Raw genomic sequence first — 19,162 nt, 5'->3', positions numbered from 1 at the left:
GCCACTTCCCCACAAAACAACGTAATGTGAAATAGTGACAAATCCCTAGGAGAATATGTAAAATAACAATCATGAAAACATTATTGGAGAAATCTGACATAATCCCACCAGTGGGACTCTTTAACAACTCATTTTGACCAGCCAAAAGGTAGGTGGAGCTTGGAAGCGAATTGTGAATTACACCAATATGAAGAAAAGTCGCTAATTCTGAAGTAGTATTAAGTGGCAGTGACTATTCTAATCACTTTAAATATTTAACTCAATTATGAAAAATAAAATGTGATTAGCACTGTACATATTATTTCCTTAGTAGAAGATCTTGCTAAATCAACCCTTGGTTAGCATTCATGCATCAATCTGGCTGATGTATCCTTTTCAACCCCAATAAATTATATTCACCAACAGTCTGCTTTCACTTGGCAGCACCAACCTTTACTAAGTTGCCAGAGTAAATTCTCCCACCCCCGAGGTACAATCCATTGAGCAAAATTTAAACAGCCTAAATCCAATTCAAGAATTATCATTGTTTTATTACCCTAATGACACATTAACCAGGAGTGACTTGAAAAAAACCGTGTCCATGAGGAAACTTCTTGGGGTAATAAAAATATTATTTTGATTGTAATAGTAGTTACAAAATGAATATTTTTTCAAAACTCATAAATAACTGTACAGCTACAGTTTTACCATATTTAAATTATATCTCAGTAAACCTGATTTTATGTTATTTTATTTATTTATTTATTTATTTATTTATTTTTGAGATGGAGTCTCACTCTGTCACCCAGGCTGGAGTGCAGTGGTTCAATCTTAGCTCACCGCAACCTCCACCTCCCAGGTTCAAGCGATTTTCCTGCCTCAGCCTCTAGTAGCTGGGATTACAGGTGTGCACCACCATGCCCAGCTAATTTTTGTATTTTTAGTAGAGACAGGGTTTCACCATGCTGGCCAGGTTGGTCTCAAACTCCTGATCTCAGAAGATCCGCCCGCCTCGGCCTCCCAAAGTGCTGGGATTACAAGTGTGAGCCACTGTGCCTGGCCTGAAGCTGATTTTTTTTTTAAAGCAATTGCATCCAAAAACCTCTGTCTTCCATTATTAATTTTATGAGTTAAAAGGAACAGACTATAAAAGAGCACAAATTTCAGTAAAATTTTGGGGAGAAAAATTCTGCCCAAGACCAGGCAAAAGCCTTTGTGCTTGAAACCCCCTACTTGAAAAAGAGGAACAGAAATTAATTGGCATGTTTGAATTCTGAAGACTGCATATCCCACATCTGTATTAAACTTGGGTCTCTTCATTGAATTATGTGTGTCCTTAAGAGAACAAGATGCCTCAGAGCTGTGCTGTCTAATATGGTAGCGCCAGCTGGCTACCTGTGGCCATTTAAATTAATTAAAATTAAAATTATATTTCTAATTGAGTTCTTTAGTGAACTAGCCATGTTTCAAGTGCTCAGTAGCCACATGTGAATAGTGGCCACCACATTAAATTGCATAAATGTAGAACATTTCCATCATCACAGAAAGTTCTATCAGACTTAGAGGCCAAACTGTCTTAGAGACCAAACAGGTATACAGACCACTGGAGTTTAATGACTTAAGTATTGAATACAAAATTAGGTGGCATATGTCTCTGAAAATTCAATTGGCTGATATTTCTAACCATTAAAACCATCTTGAGGTGGCTGGGCACAGTGGCTAATGCCTGTAATCCCAGCATTTTGGGAGGCTGAGGTGGGTGGATCACCTGAGGTCAGGAATTCGAGACCAGCCTGGCCAACATAGTGAAACCCTGTGTCTACGAAAAATACAAAAAATTAGCTGGGCATGTATTGGGGGAACCCAACCCCAATATTTCAACATAGGTTCTTTCTATTTTCCCTAAGTGTCAGCCAGTCTGAGAAATAAAGAGAAAGAGTACAAAGAGCAGAATTTTACAGCTGTGCTGCCGGGGTGACATCACATATCGGTAGGTCTGTGAGGTCCACCTGAGCTGCAAAACCAGCAGGTTTTTATTAAGGACTTTAAAAGGGAGGAGATGTACAAATGGAGTAGGTCACAAAGATCACATGCTTCAAAGGGCAATAAAGATCACATGGCAAACAGCAAAGCAAAGATCACAAGGCAAAGGGCAAAATTAGAATTACTGATGAGGAATTAAAATTAGAATTACTGTGCACGTATTGTCTTGATAAACATTTTAAACAACAGAAAACAGGGTTTGAGAGCAGAGAACCAGTCTGACCTCCAATTCACCAGGGTGGGGTTTTCCCCACCCTAGTGAGCCTGAGGGTACTGCAGGAGACCAGGGCGTATTTTACTCCTTATCTCAACCGCATGAGACAGACACTTCCAGAGTGGCCGTTTATAGACCTCGCCCCAGGAATGCAATTCTTCTCCCAGATTATTAATTATCAATATTCCTTGCTAGGAAAAGAATTTAGTGATATCTCTCCTCCTTGCACGTCTGTTTATAGGCTCTCTGCAAGAAGAAAAATATGGCTGTTTTTGTCTGACCCCACAGGCAGTCAGACCTTACGGTTGTCTTTCCTTGTTCCCTAAAATCACTGTTATTCTGTTCGTTTTCAGGGTGCACTGATTTCATATTGTTCAAACACACATGTTTTACAATCAATCTGTACAATAGTGGTCCTGAGGTGACGTACATCCTTAGCTTATGAAGATAATAGGATTAAGAGATTAAGACAGGCATAAGAAATTGTAAGAGTATTACTTGGGAACTGATAAATGTCCATGAAATCTTCACAATTTATGTTCAGAGACTGAAGTAAAGACAGGCATAAGAAATTATAAGAGTATTATTAGGGAAGTGATAAAAGTCCATATTAAAATGAAATCTTCACAATTTATGTTCCTCTGCTGTGGCTCCAGCCGGTCCCTCCATTTGGGGTTCCTGATTTCCCACAACAGACATGGTGGCAGGTGCCTGTAATCCTAGCTACTTGGGAGGCTGAGGCAGAAAAATGGCTTGAACCTGGGAGGCAGAGGTTGCAGTGAGCCAAGATTGTGCCATTGCACCCCAACCTGGGTGACAGAGAGAGACTCTGTCTCAAAAAAAAAAAAAAAAAGAAAAAGAAGTCTTGATCCACGTTGTAAACATCCTAGTGGTGTACTAACAAAGCCAGAGGCCTCCTCATACTGCCAGACACCTCAGAGGCAGACGTATATGGAAAAGTAACTAATGGTGGCCTCACGAGGAAAGGGGGGAGCTACTCCATGAGCAAAAGCCCTAGATACTTATAACAGCCTTCAAATACATCAAAAAACAAAACAATCCCTTTGGGAGAGATTTCCGAGCAAAACAAAACAGCCCATTTGTTTTTAGACGCCTGCTATAATGCTTTGCCTAAAGGTACTGGCCAAGGCGGGTGGATCACTTGAGGTCAGGAGTTTGAGACCAGCCTGACCAACATGGTGAAACTCCGTCTCTACTAAAAATTCAAAAATTAGCCAGGCGTGGTGGCATGCACCTGTAATCCCAGCTCTCAGGAGGCTGAGGCAGGAGAATCACTAGAACCTGAGGGGAGAAGGTTGCAGTGAGCTGAGATCCACTACTGCACTCCAGCCTGGGCGACAGAGCAAGACTCCCTCTAAAAAAAAAAAAAAGAGGGGTTGTCCTTATTTCCCCTTTCTCCTTCAGCTGACTGGAATACAAACATGAAAGCTGGAACTCAAGAAGTCATATTGGACCTGAGAGGGAAGAGCTATGTTGAGGCTGGTGGAAGAACAAGAGAGAAGGAACCTAAGTCTCTGACACTTAAACACTACACCAGCCCTAGGGTAGTATGTGAGAGAGAAATGAATTTCTATCTTGGTGGAGACACTGTTGTTTTCAGGGTTTTCTGTTTCTCACAACTGCAGCTAATCCTAACCAAGCCAAATAAGCACAAACTCATCAAAACATAAAATGGAGTTTGCAAAGTGCATGTCACTTCCAAGCATCAAATACAGTAAAATGATGAGATGTTTATCCCAAGCCCTGGCTCAGGACCCTCCCTAACAGCTCCCCCACAAGCCCTTTGTCTTCTTAGTAATCACGCCTTGCATGGTGCCTTTTCCAACATCATGCCCCTCTGTGGAACTCATTAGTAAGGAGCAAGTGAGATTATTTTTATCTAATCAGTGAATTCCAAAAACTGACAAACAGGATAAAGAAGGAATACCAGCCACTGTTATGCATGTCAATAAGACATTTGTTGAGTTCAGGACCATCTTGATTTCAGAAGGGACCTGCGTAGATTTATTTGCAGTAATAAATCAATAACACAATTCAGTGGCAATTATACTTCCCAGTTTCCCACATTTCATCTATAGCTGCCAGGTACAAGTCTTAGTATCTTCAAAGCATTTGCAATAGCCATAAAATGTCTCTTTCAAGACGGCAAAGTGGTGGCAGACATTGCTACAGTTAAGGGGTATCGAACACGTCTAATGCATCTTTTCTTTGTTGGTGAATGTCATGTTTGATAGTGAAGTAAATGGAACAGCTATTATGAAAAACGTACTTATAGTTTAGCCAAAGAAAATATGTAAGGGTAACATTGTAGGAGGGTGGAGTGTAAAGATATGAAGAGTCTGGGACCTTGATGGCATCATTAGATGAGCAAACCAACGCCGGAAGCTGTCATCCTCAGATTTCTTGTGAGAAAAATGAATTCCTATTTATTTTAGCCCCTGTTATTGGGGTTGTCCAGGCCTGCATTTGCAAGCATTTCTGTTGGATGCAGCAGCTTCCAGAAGGCCCTTTCAGATCTAGGGCATTTGTTTGCCTTTCCCACTCTGTGCCTTTGCTTATTTCTTTCTTTCTTTTTTTTTTTTTTTTTTTTTTTTTTCTTTTTTTTTTTTTTTTGAGACAGAGTTTTACTCTTGTTGCCCAGGCTGGAGTGCAATGGCATGATCTCAGCTCACCGCAACCTCTACCTCCCGAGTTCAAGCGATTCTCCTGCCTCAGCCTCCTGAGTAGCTGAGATTACAGGCATGCACCACCATGCCCAACTAATTTTGTATTTTTAGTAAAGACGGGGCTTCTCCATGTTGGTCAGGCTGGTCTCAAACTCCCGACCTCAGGTGATCCGCTTGCCTCAACCTCTCAAAGTGCTGGGATTACAGGTGTGAGCCACCACAACCGGCCATCTTTGCTTATTTCTTTCTTCTTTTTTTTTTTTTTTTTTTTTTTTGAGACAGGGTCTCATTCTGTCTACCAGGCTGGAGTGCAGTGGCATGATCTCGGCTCACTGCAATCTCCGCCTCCTGGGTTCAAGTGATTCTCCTGCCTCAGCCTCCCCAGTAGCTAGGATGCCATAAATGTGCCACCACACCCAGCTAATTTTTTTGTATTTTTAGTAGAGACAAGGTTTCACCATGTTGACCAGGCTGGTCTCGAACTCCTGACGTCATGTGATCCACCCGCCTTGGCCTCCCAAAGTGCTGGGATTACAGGCATGAGCCACTGTGCCCAGCTGCTTATTTCTTACTGGGATCTCTCCAGTTTACAGCAGAGGTTCTCAACTCAGCCTGCACTTTGGAATCGCTTGGGGAAATTTTTCACAAGTCCCTTCGCTCAGGCCCCAAATGGATTGAATCCAGGTCTCTAAGGGTGAGCACATGTGGGCGTGATTATTTTTAACAGTTCTTCTAGATTAGTGATTCCCAATTTTTTTAAATCTCAATTTGAAAAAAATCTCTCAACTTTTTAAGAGTATAAACCCCTTTATACTCTTAAAAAGTACTGAAAACACTGAAAAGCTTTACTTATGATATTGTTATTGATATTTACTGTATTCAAAATTAGAACTGAAAAAGATTTTTAATATGTATTAATTCTTTTTAAAATAGCAATAACAGGCAAGGCTCAGTGGGTCATGCCTGTAATTCCATACTTTGGGAGGCCAAGACGAGCAGATTGCTTGAGCTCAGAAGTTGGAGACCAGCCTGGACAAGATGGCAAAACCCTGTCTCTACAAAAATAAAAAATTAACCGGGCATGGTGGCTGGCGCCTGTAGTCCCAGCTACTTGGGAGGCTGAGGCCGGAGCATCGCTTGAGCGCACCACCGCGCTCCAATCTGGGCAACAGAGTGAGACCCTCTCCAAAAAAAAAAAAAACAGCAATAATAAACCACTTTTGTATATGCTTAAATTTGTCCATAATAAACGTAAACAAAAAGGACTTCTAAATAAATAAAGGAAAATGTAGATCTTTAAAGAATTAGAAGACCATCAACTTTATTTGGATCGTGAGTCAAACACACACACACACGCAAAACCTACAAAACAATCTTGGAAATCTGAACACTGACTGGATATTTGATGACAACAGGAATGATTATTAAAAATGTGGTAATAGAATTGTGATTGCATTTTAAGAGTAAAACAGTAAAATCTTTAACGAAGACACAAGGAGGGCCCATGGATCCATTATGTGCAGCAGCCACAGTGCCTAGGGCCCACAATACTCCCTGGGGCCCATGGCAATGTTTACATTTCTTTTAAAATAGAAAAAAAATTACTTTAAGGCTGAAGAAAATATTTTAATATATAATATTAATATACTTGCCTGTATATCAACACGGTCATAAGTATGATTTTGAGTTTATTGTTTAGAAAAGTACACAGGGCCCGCAGAAGTCGCAATGCAGCCCTGGATATAATGGCCACGAAAGTTTATGTGCTGAATCACAAAGTGGCAAAATAGGAACTGGCAGAGATGTCGGCCTCTGAGGTAAGAGAAGTCATGGCCACAGCAGCTGAACGTGACTTTGGGTTGCCCATCCAGGAGACTGAGTGGCAGGGAGAGCAAATGTGGTCATGAAGGGGCTGGTTGTATCATGCTGGTCAAATGCATATAAAGGAGTCTGTTTAGACGGAAGCGAAGAAGGGAAAGAGAGCGGACACCTTCTGGGGGCCTTAGGATCCCACATTATCTGGGAACAGTGCCCCCAATGCCCCTCCACCTCCACTAAAAGGCATCCTACATATCTGTTTGTTGGTACACTGGGCTCTCAGCCACAGAAAATTGGTTCTCAGGGAGCCAGATGACCCAAGCTAAGCCAACCAGACTGTCTCTCCATGACTCTGAACCATGGAGCCCAGAGACACAGAGGTCAACAGCAGCTCTGCTGAGTGGTGGGTATCCACACTCCAGGGACAAAGTCTATGAGCCCCTGAGGTCCCCAGAACTGCTCTCACTCTTCCCTGCTGAGTCAACTCTGTCTTCAAATCCTGAGAAACCCAATATTTTTACAATTAGTTCCTTCTAGGGCTTAAGCTATTCTGAATCCGATTTTGCTATTTGCAACAAAATAATAATAATAATAGTAAGTAGGGAATTTTAACAGCACTAAGATCAAAAGTGTAAAAGGGACAGTAGCATGCCTCAGACACCCGCATGTCAGCAATAACTAAGACATGGAGATGGAACCAAGACATCTTGTCAGGTCCTTCCCCTCCACTTCCATTGCAAAGGCTGTCACTAAAGGGGGAATTATTCCCTTACAGAGCAAGTATTATCCCACTTTGCAGGTGAAGAAACTGATGCTGAGGTTAAATGTGCAACTCAGAAGCAAAGCATCCCTGCTAAGCTAAAGGAAGGAGAAGTCTCAGTTAGAAATACAGAGAGGACTGCTGCCAGCTAAAATCAGTGCCACCTTTGGCCCTAAGTCTGCTCCACCCACCCAAAACAGACCACCTGCCACTCAAACTCTTTTGTCTGAGTCCCTCTCTCCCCAGGGCCCCAGTCAAACAGGGTGCTATTTCTCATCTTCTCCCTATCCCTAATGTCTCTGAAACAGGTTTGCTGGTTTGGGGTTTGTTTGTTTCTATAGATTTACAGCTCTAAAAGTAAAGAAAACCTGCAGGCATTAATAAAAATAACCACAACTGGAAAGTAATGGAATTATAAGAAATCTCTCCTAGCATTGGCCGGGGCATTGGCCGGGCGCGGTGGCTCACGCCTGTAATCCCAACACTTTGGGAGGCCAAGGTGGGCAGATCACAAGGTCAGGAGATCGAGACCATCCTGGCTAACACGGTGAAACCCTGTCTCTACTAAAAAAAAATACAAAAATTTAGCCGGGTGTGGTGGCGGGCACCTGTAGTTCCAGCTACTCGGGAGGCTGAGGCAAGAGAATGGCGTAAACCCGGGAGGCAGAGCTTGCAGTGAACCAAGATTGCACCGCTGCACTCCAGCCTGGGCAACAGAGCAAGACTCTGTCTCAAAAAAAAAAAGAAAAGAAATCTCTCCCAGCTTTAGAAATACCAGTATGCCTTATTTCGTGAGGACAGCAGGCCCATTACCTAACTCAACAATATAGCCCAGGCCCCGGGGAGATGTGAACACAACAAGGAACATATCTCTGTTACCCACATTCTTTGGCCCGAGGCTCTGCCGGAGTCCAAGCTTATTATAGGTGAAGTGACGAAGACCTGGAACATGACCTTTACCTGAGCTACTATAGAGCCCGTGTGGCCTTTATCTGTTGTACTTTGGAAAACCATCCATGTCTCGGGAACCAAAAGTCCTTCAACCTAGAGTAAGGTGTTTCTAACAGAAAGAGAGGCCAGAAAATCCCAACACTTTAGGTCGAGGCAGGGAGATTGCTTGAGCCCAGGAGTTCGAGACCAGCCTAGACAACATGGCGAAATCCTGTCTCTACTGAAAATACAAAAAATTAGCTGGGCGTGGTGCACTCGCCTGTGGTCCCAGCTACTCAGGAGGCTGAGGTGGCAGAATCACCTGAGCATGAGAAGTCTAGGCTATAGTGAGCCATGATCGCACCACTGCATGCTAGCCTAGGCAAGGGGAGTGAGACCCTGTCTCAAAAAATAAAGTGGCCAGAGCAAAGTAAACAAAACGGATTGACCTGCTCCTGCCAGTTGAGGGAAAGCCAGACAGGGTGATATGCTGGCTCTCACGGAAGCTAAGAGCTGTGTTCGTTCTACCATCCTGGCCATGTAGGGAGAGCCCTAAAGGAGATGCCCCTGTAGATATCCTTGGTCTCTATTCAAGGACTAGCAGGACAGGTCTTCCCTACTGAGACGGCAGTCTGCTGTCAGTGCCAGTTCCCATGAAACTGCCCTGAATATGAGAGAAAAGATAACAGAAGGCCAATCGTAAGCACTCAAGGTGACTTCTGCTTACTCTAGGTTTGAGCTGAGAAACATAACTATGGCCTACACACGTACAGTCTCTGTGAACCGCGCAGCTTGACAGAAGGAAGCTCCGGTGTGGCCCTGATGCCCCCTGCTGACCACACCAAACTTGTAGCAAAAAGGGTTAACCACAAAACAAGGTGGCCACCACTTACTACACAGAAACTTATTTCTGAGGCAGCGGGAGCCTTGGTTTTGTTTGTTCGTTTGTCTGTTTGTTTGTGATGGGGTCTCTCCCTGTCACCCAGGTTGGAGTGGAGTGGCAGGAGCGTAGCTCACTGCAACCTCAAACTCCCGGCCTCAAGCGATCTTCCTGCCTGAGCCTCTTGAGTAGCTGCAACTACAGGCACACGCCACCATGCCCAGCTAATTTTTAAATTATTTTTTGTAGAGAAAAAGGGCCGTGCGTGGTGGCTCATACCTGTAATCTCAGCACTTTGGGAGGCCAAGATGGGCAGATCGCTTGAGCCCAGGAGTTCAAGACCAGCCTGGGAAACAGGGGAAAAATCGTATCTCTACAAAAACTACTGGTACACGCCTGGAAACCCAGCTACTTGGGAGGCTGAGGTGGGAGGATCGCTGGAAACTAGGGAGGTCAAGGCTGCAGTGAACCATGATCTTGCCACTCCACTCCAGCCTGAGTGACAGAGTGAGACCCTGTCTCAAAGAGAAAGAGAGAGAAAGACAGAGAGAGAAAGAGAGAGAAGGGATCTTGCATTGTTGCCCAGGCTGAGAGCCTTGTTTTGACTCATTCCTTCCTCTATCTCACCTCCACCCCTACCTGCCCTGGTTCATTCAAAACTACAAACCTCAGCATGCAAGACAGCCAAGAGAGGACAAGAACAGCTCTGTGTAGCCCATGGCCCTCTAGGATATGTGGCGCTCCCAGGTACAGTGATGTAAGTGGTCTGTAAGTTATTTTTATTTCACGAGTTATTTTTTGATTATAAGTTGCAAATGCTAAAAATATAAGCCCAAAGCTGAAAAGCAGCTCCAAGGGTGTGACAGGCCAGAGGACCCACCCCACAGCCCTCCGTCTATACAAGATGTCCTGCGCAGTGGCTCATGCCTGTAATCCCAGCACTTGGGAGGTTGAGGCGGGCAGATCACAAAGTCAAGAGATCAAGACCATCCTGGCCAACATGAGGAAACCCTGTCTCTACTAAAAATACAAAAATTAGCTGGGGGTGGCGGTGCACACCTGTAGTCCCAGCTACTCGGCAGGCTGAGGCAGGAGAATTGCTTGAACCCAGGAGGCAGAGGCTGCAGTGAACTGAGATTGTGCCACTGCACTCTAGCCTGGGCGACAGAGCTCTGTCTCAAAAAACAAAAACATGATCTCCCTGCGCGCCCCATCCCAAACCCTCCTCTTCTCCGCCACCAAGCAGCACACAGTTCCATCACATCACTCGCCTTTTCAAACACCATCAATGACTCTCTCTTACTTTTTGAGTTCAAGTTCAATTCCTTCCATAGGCAGTCAATACTTTTCAGAACTTGGCTGCTCCAACAAAAGTTTATGTTCTGTCCCAATCAAACCCAAAGTAGTTCCCTAAAACCTCTGCCTTTCTCTTCCCTATCTCCTCCAACCCCATCCAGAAGCCTCCATTGCCCACCAGCCAATGGTGACGCTACCAATACCCACAGGCCCAGAGGCCTGGGCACTTGGCCTATTCACACCCAGCTCCACCCCAAAACCTGGCCTCTACAGCCCTGACCTTAAACCCCTCCCACCTTTCCTTAAAGCCTGGCCCTAGCTTTCTGGAGGGGAGGAAGAAGTTAGCTGCCAAGAGAAGGCTATGGGCCTGGCCTCCTCAACAGCGACTCGGCACAGACTCCCTCATGAAACTGTTAGATGGGGTTGGTTGGCAGCACTGTGTAATTAAATAGGCTTTTGTGGATTGGCCTGGGGACTTAGCTGCCGTATATAAATGTTATTCGAGTGACTGTATAGCATTGTTTCCATGCAGAGAAGCCTTCGGAACTCAGAGCATCCGACCAAACGTGACCTTTGGGAAAGTCCTCTTGGTTTTCCGGGGGCGACCTCTATTGGTTTGGCTCCAGCTGCAGAAAGAGCTCCAGAGAAACCTCAGTTCCAGCCTAGCTTGGCTGGGAGTGGATGCGGGCGAAACAGATGGGGGCACCTATTTAGGTCTGATCTTCTCTTGATCTGACCCTGAGAGGGAGGGAAGGGGGTGTCTGAAGCCCCTGGCCCTTGGATATTGAGATGGAGGGCATAGGTGATCCCAGAAACCCTATCCACCACCGGACCCCTGACAGATGAGATCTGGGGCTTCTTCCTCCATTTGGCCTCCTGGGTCAGGGGGAGTTGGTGGGGGCTCAGCGGGTGACGAGGGAGAGGCGTTGAGGGACCGGGATTATTCAGCTCACCCGGTGCAGGGCCGCGGTCTTAGCGCAGGCTCTAGGGGGCGGCAGAAGCGGAGGCGCCAGCGCCAAGGAGCGGCTTCCATCCTCCAGAGGTTTTTCCGCGCATCCGCCCGGGCCAGGGTGGCCCTCTAGACGCCCACGTGGGGCTTCCTGCGATCGAGAATGAGTTGGGACCGGGACGGCCAAGCCGATGCTGTCGGGGACACGCTGGGAGGAAGAAGTACGAGGAGGAGGGGCGGGGGCGCAGCCTACCCGGGCGTGGGCTCAGGGTGAAGGGCACCCCCGCCGGGCCCTCCCCGAGGCTGCCGATGCGAAACCGGGACACAAAGGCACGCACCCGCGAGCCTGGCGCCCGCGAGGAAGCGGCGTCCCAGGTGGGATGAGGCCCTGGAACACGTTTTAATGCAGCGCCCTGACGGGCAGGAGCCAGGCAATGCTGCTTGGGAATGTGAAGCCCCATGGGTGCCAGCTAGGGGGTCCCGACTGCGCGGCCAGCCTTGGAAGAGAGGCCTTCTTGGACACCTAACCCGGAGGGAGCAGAGCTTCTGAGTGCCCAGGAGAGGGAGGCTAGGAAAGTGGGGGTCAGTCAAGAGTCGGGGGACACAGCAGGGACTGTGCATCTCCACCCAACACAAAGACTCAAGGAGTGTGCACATGACTACATGCGAGTGTAGAGGGCCTGGCCACAGTCCTGGTCTTCATGACAGCACAGCACAAGCCTGATGGGGAGGCATCAGGTGACCAGAGGTACAGATGCAGTAAATGTCTTCTTGAAAGTGGGCCTCAGCCTCCCCATTTACAGAGATTAGACTGGGCTATGTAAGGCTCCTTCTGGAGCACAGGCCCGCCCTCACCCAGAAGCAACTGCATACCGGTGTCAGAACCTTGGGCCACAGGGACCCTAAACCCCTACCTGGTGTCCCTGGGGCGTCATTTGTAATTTTATGCTAGTCACCCAGGCTTTGTAAACTCTGGGCCCTGACACCCCAGCTGGGCAGGGCTTGCAGGGTATCTGGATTAAGCCATACGATTCTGGTAACCACTTAGCTGGGGAGAGGGAATATCAGATGGGTGTTGGGGGAGACTGAAATAACAACACGAGCAGTGACACAGACACCTAGGAGGAAACAATCACGTTATTTAACCATCAGTCAGCATGGACACTGAGCACAGGGTCCTGGGAGTCCCTTCCATATGCCACACATTAACCCTTTAATTTCAGGATCAGGGAAGGGGAGGGGTTCCCAGGGGAGGGACAGAGGTGGCAATGAACATACTCAGTGGCTCAGGGCCATGGCAATTTACCAGCCAATATAGAAGAATTTTAATATTCCAGCCATCTGCTGGATGCAGCCCTGCACACACCCCACACTATTCCGTTTCTTCCCTGGGGGAGCATCCTGGCCCTCAAGTAGCAGGCAGTGCCTGCCAGACCCAGACCAAGTGGAAGAGACAGTGTGCACATGGGCCAGGCAGCCAACACCCGTGGGTTAGAGAGCCCCACCCTGGCAGAGTCAGAGCCCTGAGGCCAGGGAGACCACATATTCCAACTTTCACAGTGGGTGTGACAGGTGAGGTGGGAGGGAGGGAGGGTTCAGCCCTGAAACCCCACACACACAGTCACTGAGGAAAGTCCTGACACAAGGATGTGGGTGCCGGAGCCCACCCCCGAGAGCCCTATCTCCAACATCTGCTGATTTTTGTGGGCATTTCTCTTTTTTGTTATTTTGCTTTCCACGCTTTAAATAATTAATATAATTACTTTTAAATACAAAATACACCGTGTCCTTTCTCTTCTCTTCCATTTGTTTGAGGCGATTGGGAGGTGAGTTTTAAATAAGGGTCTCAGCTCTCTAACGGGTCACAGGCTCCAGGTGGGAGGGCCAAGAGCCCCAGATGCCACTCCTCCCATGGGGTGTCCGGGCAACCACTTCACCCCTCCCCTGGCCTGCCCCTGACTAAGGGCTCTCGGTGCCCTGGCCCAAGGCTCCCTAGATGGTGAGGAGCCCTCTTGGGAGGTGGCACAGAGCTGATGTTGTGGGATTCCAGGTGGGCCTGGTTCCGATGGACAGGATCAGACAGAGAAGGTCCTATCCCATGAAGCAGACAGGCCCCAGCAGCACCCCTCCCCGCCTCGGTGGGGTTCCCAGGTCTGAGAAGGAGGCATCCAGCACCGGCAGCTGCTCCAGCACAGGCGTTCGCACCTCCAGCACCGTCCGGCCTTGCTGTGTCTTCAGGGCGAGACAGGGAAGAAAGGGTGAGCTGGGTAGGGGCCCAGGCTCACCTCTCCTCTGAGCACCTTGGCCACATCAGGGTGACTCAGGATGTACAGATTGGGAGTGTCTGTGTGCCCATGCGTGTGTGCTTGCTTCTTCCCCACCGTGTGCCTCTGCTGGGCAGCCATGTGCCAGTCTGTGTACATGTCTGCATTACCTTGTGTGACGCTGGTATGTGTACCCAAATGACCCTCACCTGATGGCTTCCATCTTTTCCACCCTGCTCACTGGCTTTTGAGCTCCCTCAGGCATCCCCGACAATCCAGCAGGACAAGACTCCTCCCTGCTCTCCCTGGGTGCCCTGCCCAAGGGGTCTTCCCACCTCCTTCCTCCAGCCTGAATCTGAGATCAGTCCCCCACCCAGCTCTTCCTATTCCCACCTGGCAGCCATCTCTGAATTCTTTGACATAGGGGCTGGTCTCCGGGCTCAGCTCATCCTCATTGGCCCCGCGGAGTCTCAGGGGACCGTTGCGGGCTGCTCCAGAGCAGGGGTAGGAGATGTCCTGGTGGGCTGAGACACTGAGCAGCCGCAGGAAGGTGAGCTGGACCACACCCACTGGGGAACCCTCTGAGTCCACGTAAGAGAACTGGAAGGAGAGAGAGGGCTGGTGTCAGGGGGAGACAGAGACGGGCCTCAGGAGCATCTACAGCACCAGGACAGCTGAGCCAGAGTCATAAGCAGGGAATGGCTGGAAGGCAAGGGCTGGGAAAGAAATGAGGGGCTGAGTGGGAGCCAGGAGACTGGGGGTACACGAAAGGCAAAGTGAACATCAGAGGACCGGTGAGAAGGAAACGAAGAAAAAGCTAAGAAGTAGAGAAGGGGTGGCAGGCTCCATGGGGGGCAATAGCCAGAAGACTGTCACCAAAACCCAGAAACCACTAGGCCCTGAGGGGATGCACTATGGGGCAGGGGAGGGGCAGCCAGGGGCCAGCTCTCACCTGCGTGACATCATCCCTGGGCGTCACACAGGTCTCACCCCCTGCTGTGAAGTTGCAGAAAACTCGGAAGGCATCCCGAGCACAGCCCTGGTTGGGGTCGACCCAGTACTCTCCTGTTGGGTGACGGAAAGGGGAGGTCAGGGCCACCCAGGTCCAGGCTCCAAGATGCTCTTTGCCCCCACATTCCCTCTTCCCTCCCAGCCCTCCCCATCATGCTCTTAGTCTCCTGGTCCTCCTCCCTCCCAGAACCCTAGAATATAGCCCATCCTACCGCTGCAGCCCACTTTCATCATGTGACACCTCTGCCCCCAACAGTAACCCCAGACCCTCTGACTGGAGGAGGTCCGAGTATGGACAGCCTTATACTGGGACAACATGTGGTTGCAGGCGATCATATAGATTCATCTGTTCAGGTGCAAACAGGTGTGTGCACAGATGTATATTTATCTGCTGTTGCAGACACTGGGCTGATAACCAACTGGTACATACTGACCCAGGTCAGTTGCTCAAGTATTGGGATACTTCTGATCTGGTTGGTAAATAGCTGCAGTTCCCAGCCCCTCAGCCCTCACCCTCAATCCAACACCTTCTCCAGGACTCCCCCAGCATCCATTCTGCTTGTTCGGTACCCATGCTGTGGGGGAGATGTTTGTGCACCCTGAGGCTGGCACTGACCATCAGGCAGCTCTGGGTGGCACAGCTTTAGGTCCTGGCAGGTGCGAGCAGGGCTGTCCTGGGTCCCCGTCGGCCGCCTCATCTGCTCGATCTCCTCCCGTAGGGAGTCGAGTGAGCCAAAGATCTCCTCCAGCCCCCCAGGACTGCCGGGGGCTCCCCCGGTCGGTATGGCCTCATCTTCCTGCATCAGGCGGCTTCCATCCACCGAGCGCCGAGTCTTCTTGGGCATCTGGATGGGCAGTGGCTGGATCACCTCGCCCGGGGGACCCTGGGTGCAGGGACAGATGGAGAGGGCAAGAGACGAGGTTAGTGTGAGGGTGAAGTATGGCAGCAATGGAGCAGAAGGGGATGGCCCTGGGAGCAGCCCCCATTCCTCACTCACCGGGTGTCCTGGAGGGCCCTGCACACCCTTCTCTCCCTTGGGTCCGGCTGGGCCCTGACAAGGAATAAATGAGGTCATGGAGGGGTCAAGAGGTCAAGTATGGATCAAGGTCACAGAAGGATCAAATCAGCCTCCTGGCTGGGATTAAGGGGCTCCTTGGGGGGAGTCTATTTGCCCTGGAGAAACATCATCAAGTCCAGAGGGGGGTGGGGCAAAGGTCAGAGCTGAAGGGGGTCACTCACTGTGGCTCCTTTGGCTCCTTTGGGGCCAGCAGGTCCCTGTGAAATGAGGAACAAGAAAGAGACAGTCACTGCAGGGGAAGGTCAGGACTCAGAGGAGCGGGGAGGCAAGGTCCCAAGTTCACAGGAGCCTTGGGTTACTACAGGAGGAGCAGTCCTGTGGGGATACCAGGACATTCACAGCCCTGGAGGTATGGGGAGGAGGGACTGGGGGTGACAGGACAAATGGGGGACTCTGAGGACTATGCTTGTTAGGCTGGTGGTTCCGTGGAAGTCACTGGGAGGCTATGGGCAGGCAGCAGAGGGGTTTAGGGGATTTGGTGGAGGAACAGAGGCAGTACTCACCGGGAGGCCAGGGGGGCCTCCAGGACCAATGGGGCCGGATGCTCCTGGGATACCCTAGGAAGGGTAGGGTCTGGTTCAACTGGGTCCTCCTCCCACACCCTCCTGAGCATCTGCTCGCTCACCCACAGCTGAGTCCCAACTCCAGCTCCACCCCTCTCCACCCCACTCTCAACCCCCACAACTTCCAGGACCATGCCCTCTACTCACCGTCTCGCCCTTCTGCCCAGGGGAGCCCTGAGGCCCAGGAAGTCCCCGATCTCCCTTCTCTCCCTGCTCACCCGGGGGCCCAATCAGTCCAATGAGACCTGGGTGGCCCTAGAGAAGGGTGCAGGCAGTCAAGAGAATGCAAAGAGGAGTCATGTGGATGGGGAGAAGGGCCAAGAAGACACGGAGTGGGAGCCGGGCACAGGGTCCGTGAGTGGCCCTCACTGAGCAGGGACCCCCTGGGACTGGCTGCTGGAGGCCTGAAGCAGAGCAGTGGGCACTCGAGTCCCACAGGTTTCAGGGTCAAGGGTGATGGGAGAGACACCTGGCCATGTGTCTGTCACTCACCTTCTCTCCCTTGGCTCCAGCATCGCCCCGGAGACCAGGCAGCCCTGGGGGTCCCTGTGGAGAGATGGGAAATCACTCTCTGTACATTTGTGAAGAGCCACTTGCCCACACCCTACCTGGTGGCCCGTCTCCTGTCCCAGCAACTAAAAAGGTTCACCCCTGGCCCACAAGGGAGAGGTGGGACCAAGTTCTCCCCAACAGTCTCCACTTCCTCCAGGGCTTCAGCTCTGTCCCAGGGCAGCGCCCTCACCCCTCACCCAGCCCTATCCCAGTCACTCACCACAGGACCTGGGGGCCCAGCCTGGCCTGTAGCTCCAGGTCGGCCTTGCTGACCCTGAAGATTTGAGGGGACCACAGGGGTCAGGAGGAGCATCCCCACACTGCACTCCTCCCATGGCTCCTCACTCCCACCCTGGCCCAGCCCTTCCCTACGGTGACTTACCACTGAGCCTGGGAGCCCCCTCAGACCATCAGGGCCAGGTTTCCCTGCTGGACCGGCAGGACCCACCGGGCCTGTCTTCCCCGGGGCACCTACAGCACCAGGATCTCCCTGAAACACACACAAGGAATATGTCCTGAAGGGCAGAGGAGTGGGGTGTGGGCAGGGGGCAGAGGGTCCAAGGTGGAAGGTGTGAGGCAGGGAGGAAGGGCCAAACTCCAGGAGCCCCTAGCACAGGTACAAGTATAGGGAACGCCTCTCCCCAGAAGGGCCCAACATGGGAGAGGTGGACATGGGGTAGGCATCTGGGGACAGAGGCATCTGAGGGGTGGGAGGTGGAGCGGATGCTCCAGCACCAGGGCGGCCTTTCCCTCACCTTGGCTCCCTTCCCTCCTTGTCGCCCCTCGGGACCAGGCGAGCCGGCAGGACCCTGCAGATGGAGCGGGAAGGAAGAGCACATGAGGCCATGGGCAGCCAGGCTCAACTCTTTCCCCTCCCTGTCCTGGACACACACATACACACGCACACACACACATGTGCGTACACAGGGACACACACAGAGGGCTGATTCACAGATGTGCGAACAGATGCAGCTGTGACAGCTGTGAAGATACTGGGTAGTCTGTACATTTGTGAAGAGTCACTTGCCCACACCCTACCTGGTGGCCCGTCTCCTGTCCCAGCAACTAAAAACGTTCACCCCTGGCCCACAGAAAAGCCAGCCAGCCCCTCCTCCAGTTTCCATTCTGCTTTGTCAGTAACCACCACTCCCCCTGGTGAGAACATACACACTAGAACCCAGGAACGAACATGCCCAAGACACCACACATCAATCAACCCACCAGTTCCTGCCCGCACACTCTGCCCAGGGCAATGAGATACTGCACACCCTTAAACCCACCAGCTCCTGCCCACACACCCAGCCAGGGCAATGCAGACACCAGGCACCTCCCCGCCCGTCCCACCTGCCATTGCCCAGCCTGCATCCACACAGCCCAGGGACTGCCTCCCGAGGTCTCAGGGGTCCACCTCACTCACCCGCTTTCCAAGTGGCCCTGGGGGTCCATTCTCCCCAGTGGGACCAGGGGATCCCTAGGGAGAGAGGAATTGGGGTAGCTGAGTGTTTATCCTCCAGCCAAGGGACTCCTCAGCCCCTCAGGAGTGGGGCACAGAAGAGGGGTAAAGGGGATGAGGCTTGGGCTCAGGGGGGTTGTGGGGTCACCAGTCACTCACAGGCTGTCCTGGCTCACCATCCTCGCCTCGGTCACCCTTAGCACCATCCTGGCCCTGCAGAGGTGAAGCAAGGTCAGAGATGGGCCCCCAACCTGGCTGGCATCACCCCCAAAACGGTCAATCCTCCATCCCCTTGCCTGCCCTGCCATAACCCCAGCTTCCCAATACCCAAGCCCAGCGGCCACACAGAGGCCCCCCCATAGAAGCCCCACCCTTTTTGCCCCTTCCCCTCTCTGAGTAAGACTCACCCGAGGGCCACCTTCTCCAGGGGGGCCAGGGTCACCAGGAAAACCAACGGGACCCTGATCCAGAGGGAGAATAAGAGTCAGGGTCACAGCTCCCTGAGCCCACCCAGCACAGATGCCCACAGGCACATGCCACTGCCCTCTAGAGGCAGTGTCCACCCGTACCCCCCAGGAAGAGGCCTCTGCACCCCTCTCCCCACCGCGTGCACTGCGTGTTGTATAATGCCTCAGGGTGTTAACTGCAGGGCATCTCTCACTTTCTCTCTGGATCCTAGACCCC

The 19,162-nt window shown here is 50.6% G+C and overlaps 1 protein-coding gene across 12 annotated transcripts in view; it reads right to left on the bottom strand.

Moving 5' to 3' along the window:
• Positions 1–12,673: 12,673 nt before the first annotated feature.
• The window catches only part of LOC105474438 (collagen type XI alpha 2 chain), a 30,563-nt gene continuing 24,074 nt past the window's right edge, over positions 12,674–19,162 (bottom strand). For all 12 annotated transcript variants that reach the window (XM_011729064.3, XM_071097212.1, XM_071097213.1 and 9 more), the window contains 15 exons: positions 18,886–18,939; positions 18,638–18,691; positions 18,443–18,496; positions 17,781–17,834; positions 17,408–17,515; positions 17,246–17,299; positions 16,966–17,019; positions 16,621–16,728; positions 16,414–16,467; positions 16,072–16,107; positions 15,830–15,883; positions 15,448–15,715; positions 14,773–14,885; positions 14,214–14,420; positions 12,674–13,788 (listed from right to left, as the gene is read on the bottom strand). In XM_011729064.3, coding sequence (XP_011727366.2) covers positions 13,648–13,788; positions 14,214–14,420; positions 14,773–14,885; positions 15,448–15,715; positions 15,830–15,883; positions 16,072–16,107; positions 16,414–16,467; positions 16,621–16,728; positions 16,966–17,019; positions 17,246–17,299; positions 17,408–17,515; positions 17,781–17,834; positions 18,443–18,496; positions 18,638–18,691; positions 18,886–18,939 — 1,413 coding nt within the window. In that variant the 3' untranslated portion in view covers positions 12,674–13,647. The remainder of the gene's footprint in view (positions 13,789–14,213; positions 14,421–14,772; positions 14,886–15,447; positions 15,716–15,829; positions 15,884–16,071; positions 16,108–16,413; positions 16,468–16,620; positions 16,729–16,965; positions 17,020–17,245; positions 17,300–17,407; positions 17,516–17,780; positions 17,835–18,442; positions 18,497–18,637; positions 18,692–18,885; positions 18,940–19,162) is intronic.

This window comes from Macaca nemestrina, chromosome 5 (assembly GCF_043159975.1).
Source record: "Macaca nemestrina isolate mMacNem1 chromosome 5, mMacNem.hap1, whole genome shotgun sequence".
NCBI classification, from domain to species: domain Eukaryota; kingdom Metazoa; phylum Chordata; class Mammalia; order Primates; family Cercopithecidae; genus Macaca; species Macaca nemestrina.
Note: the sequence above shows the minus strand (reverse complement) of the source record. Positions and strands in the feature narration are given on the sequence as shown.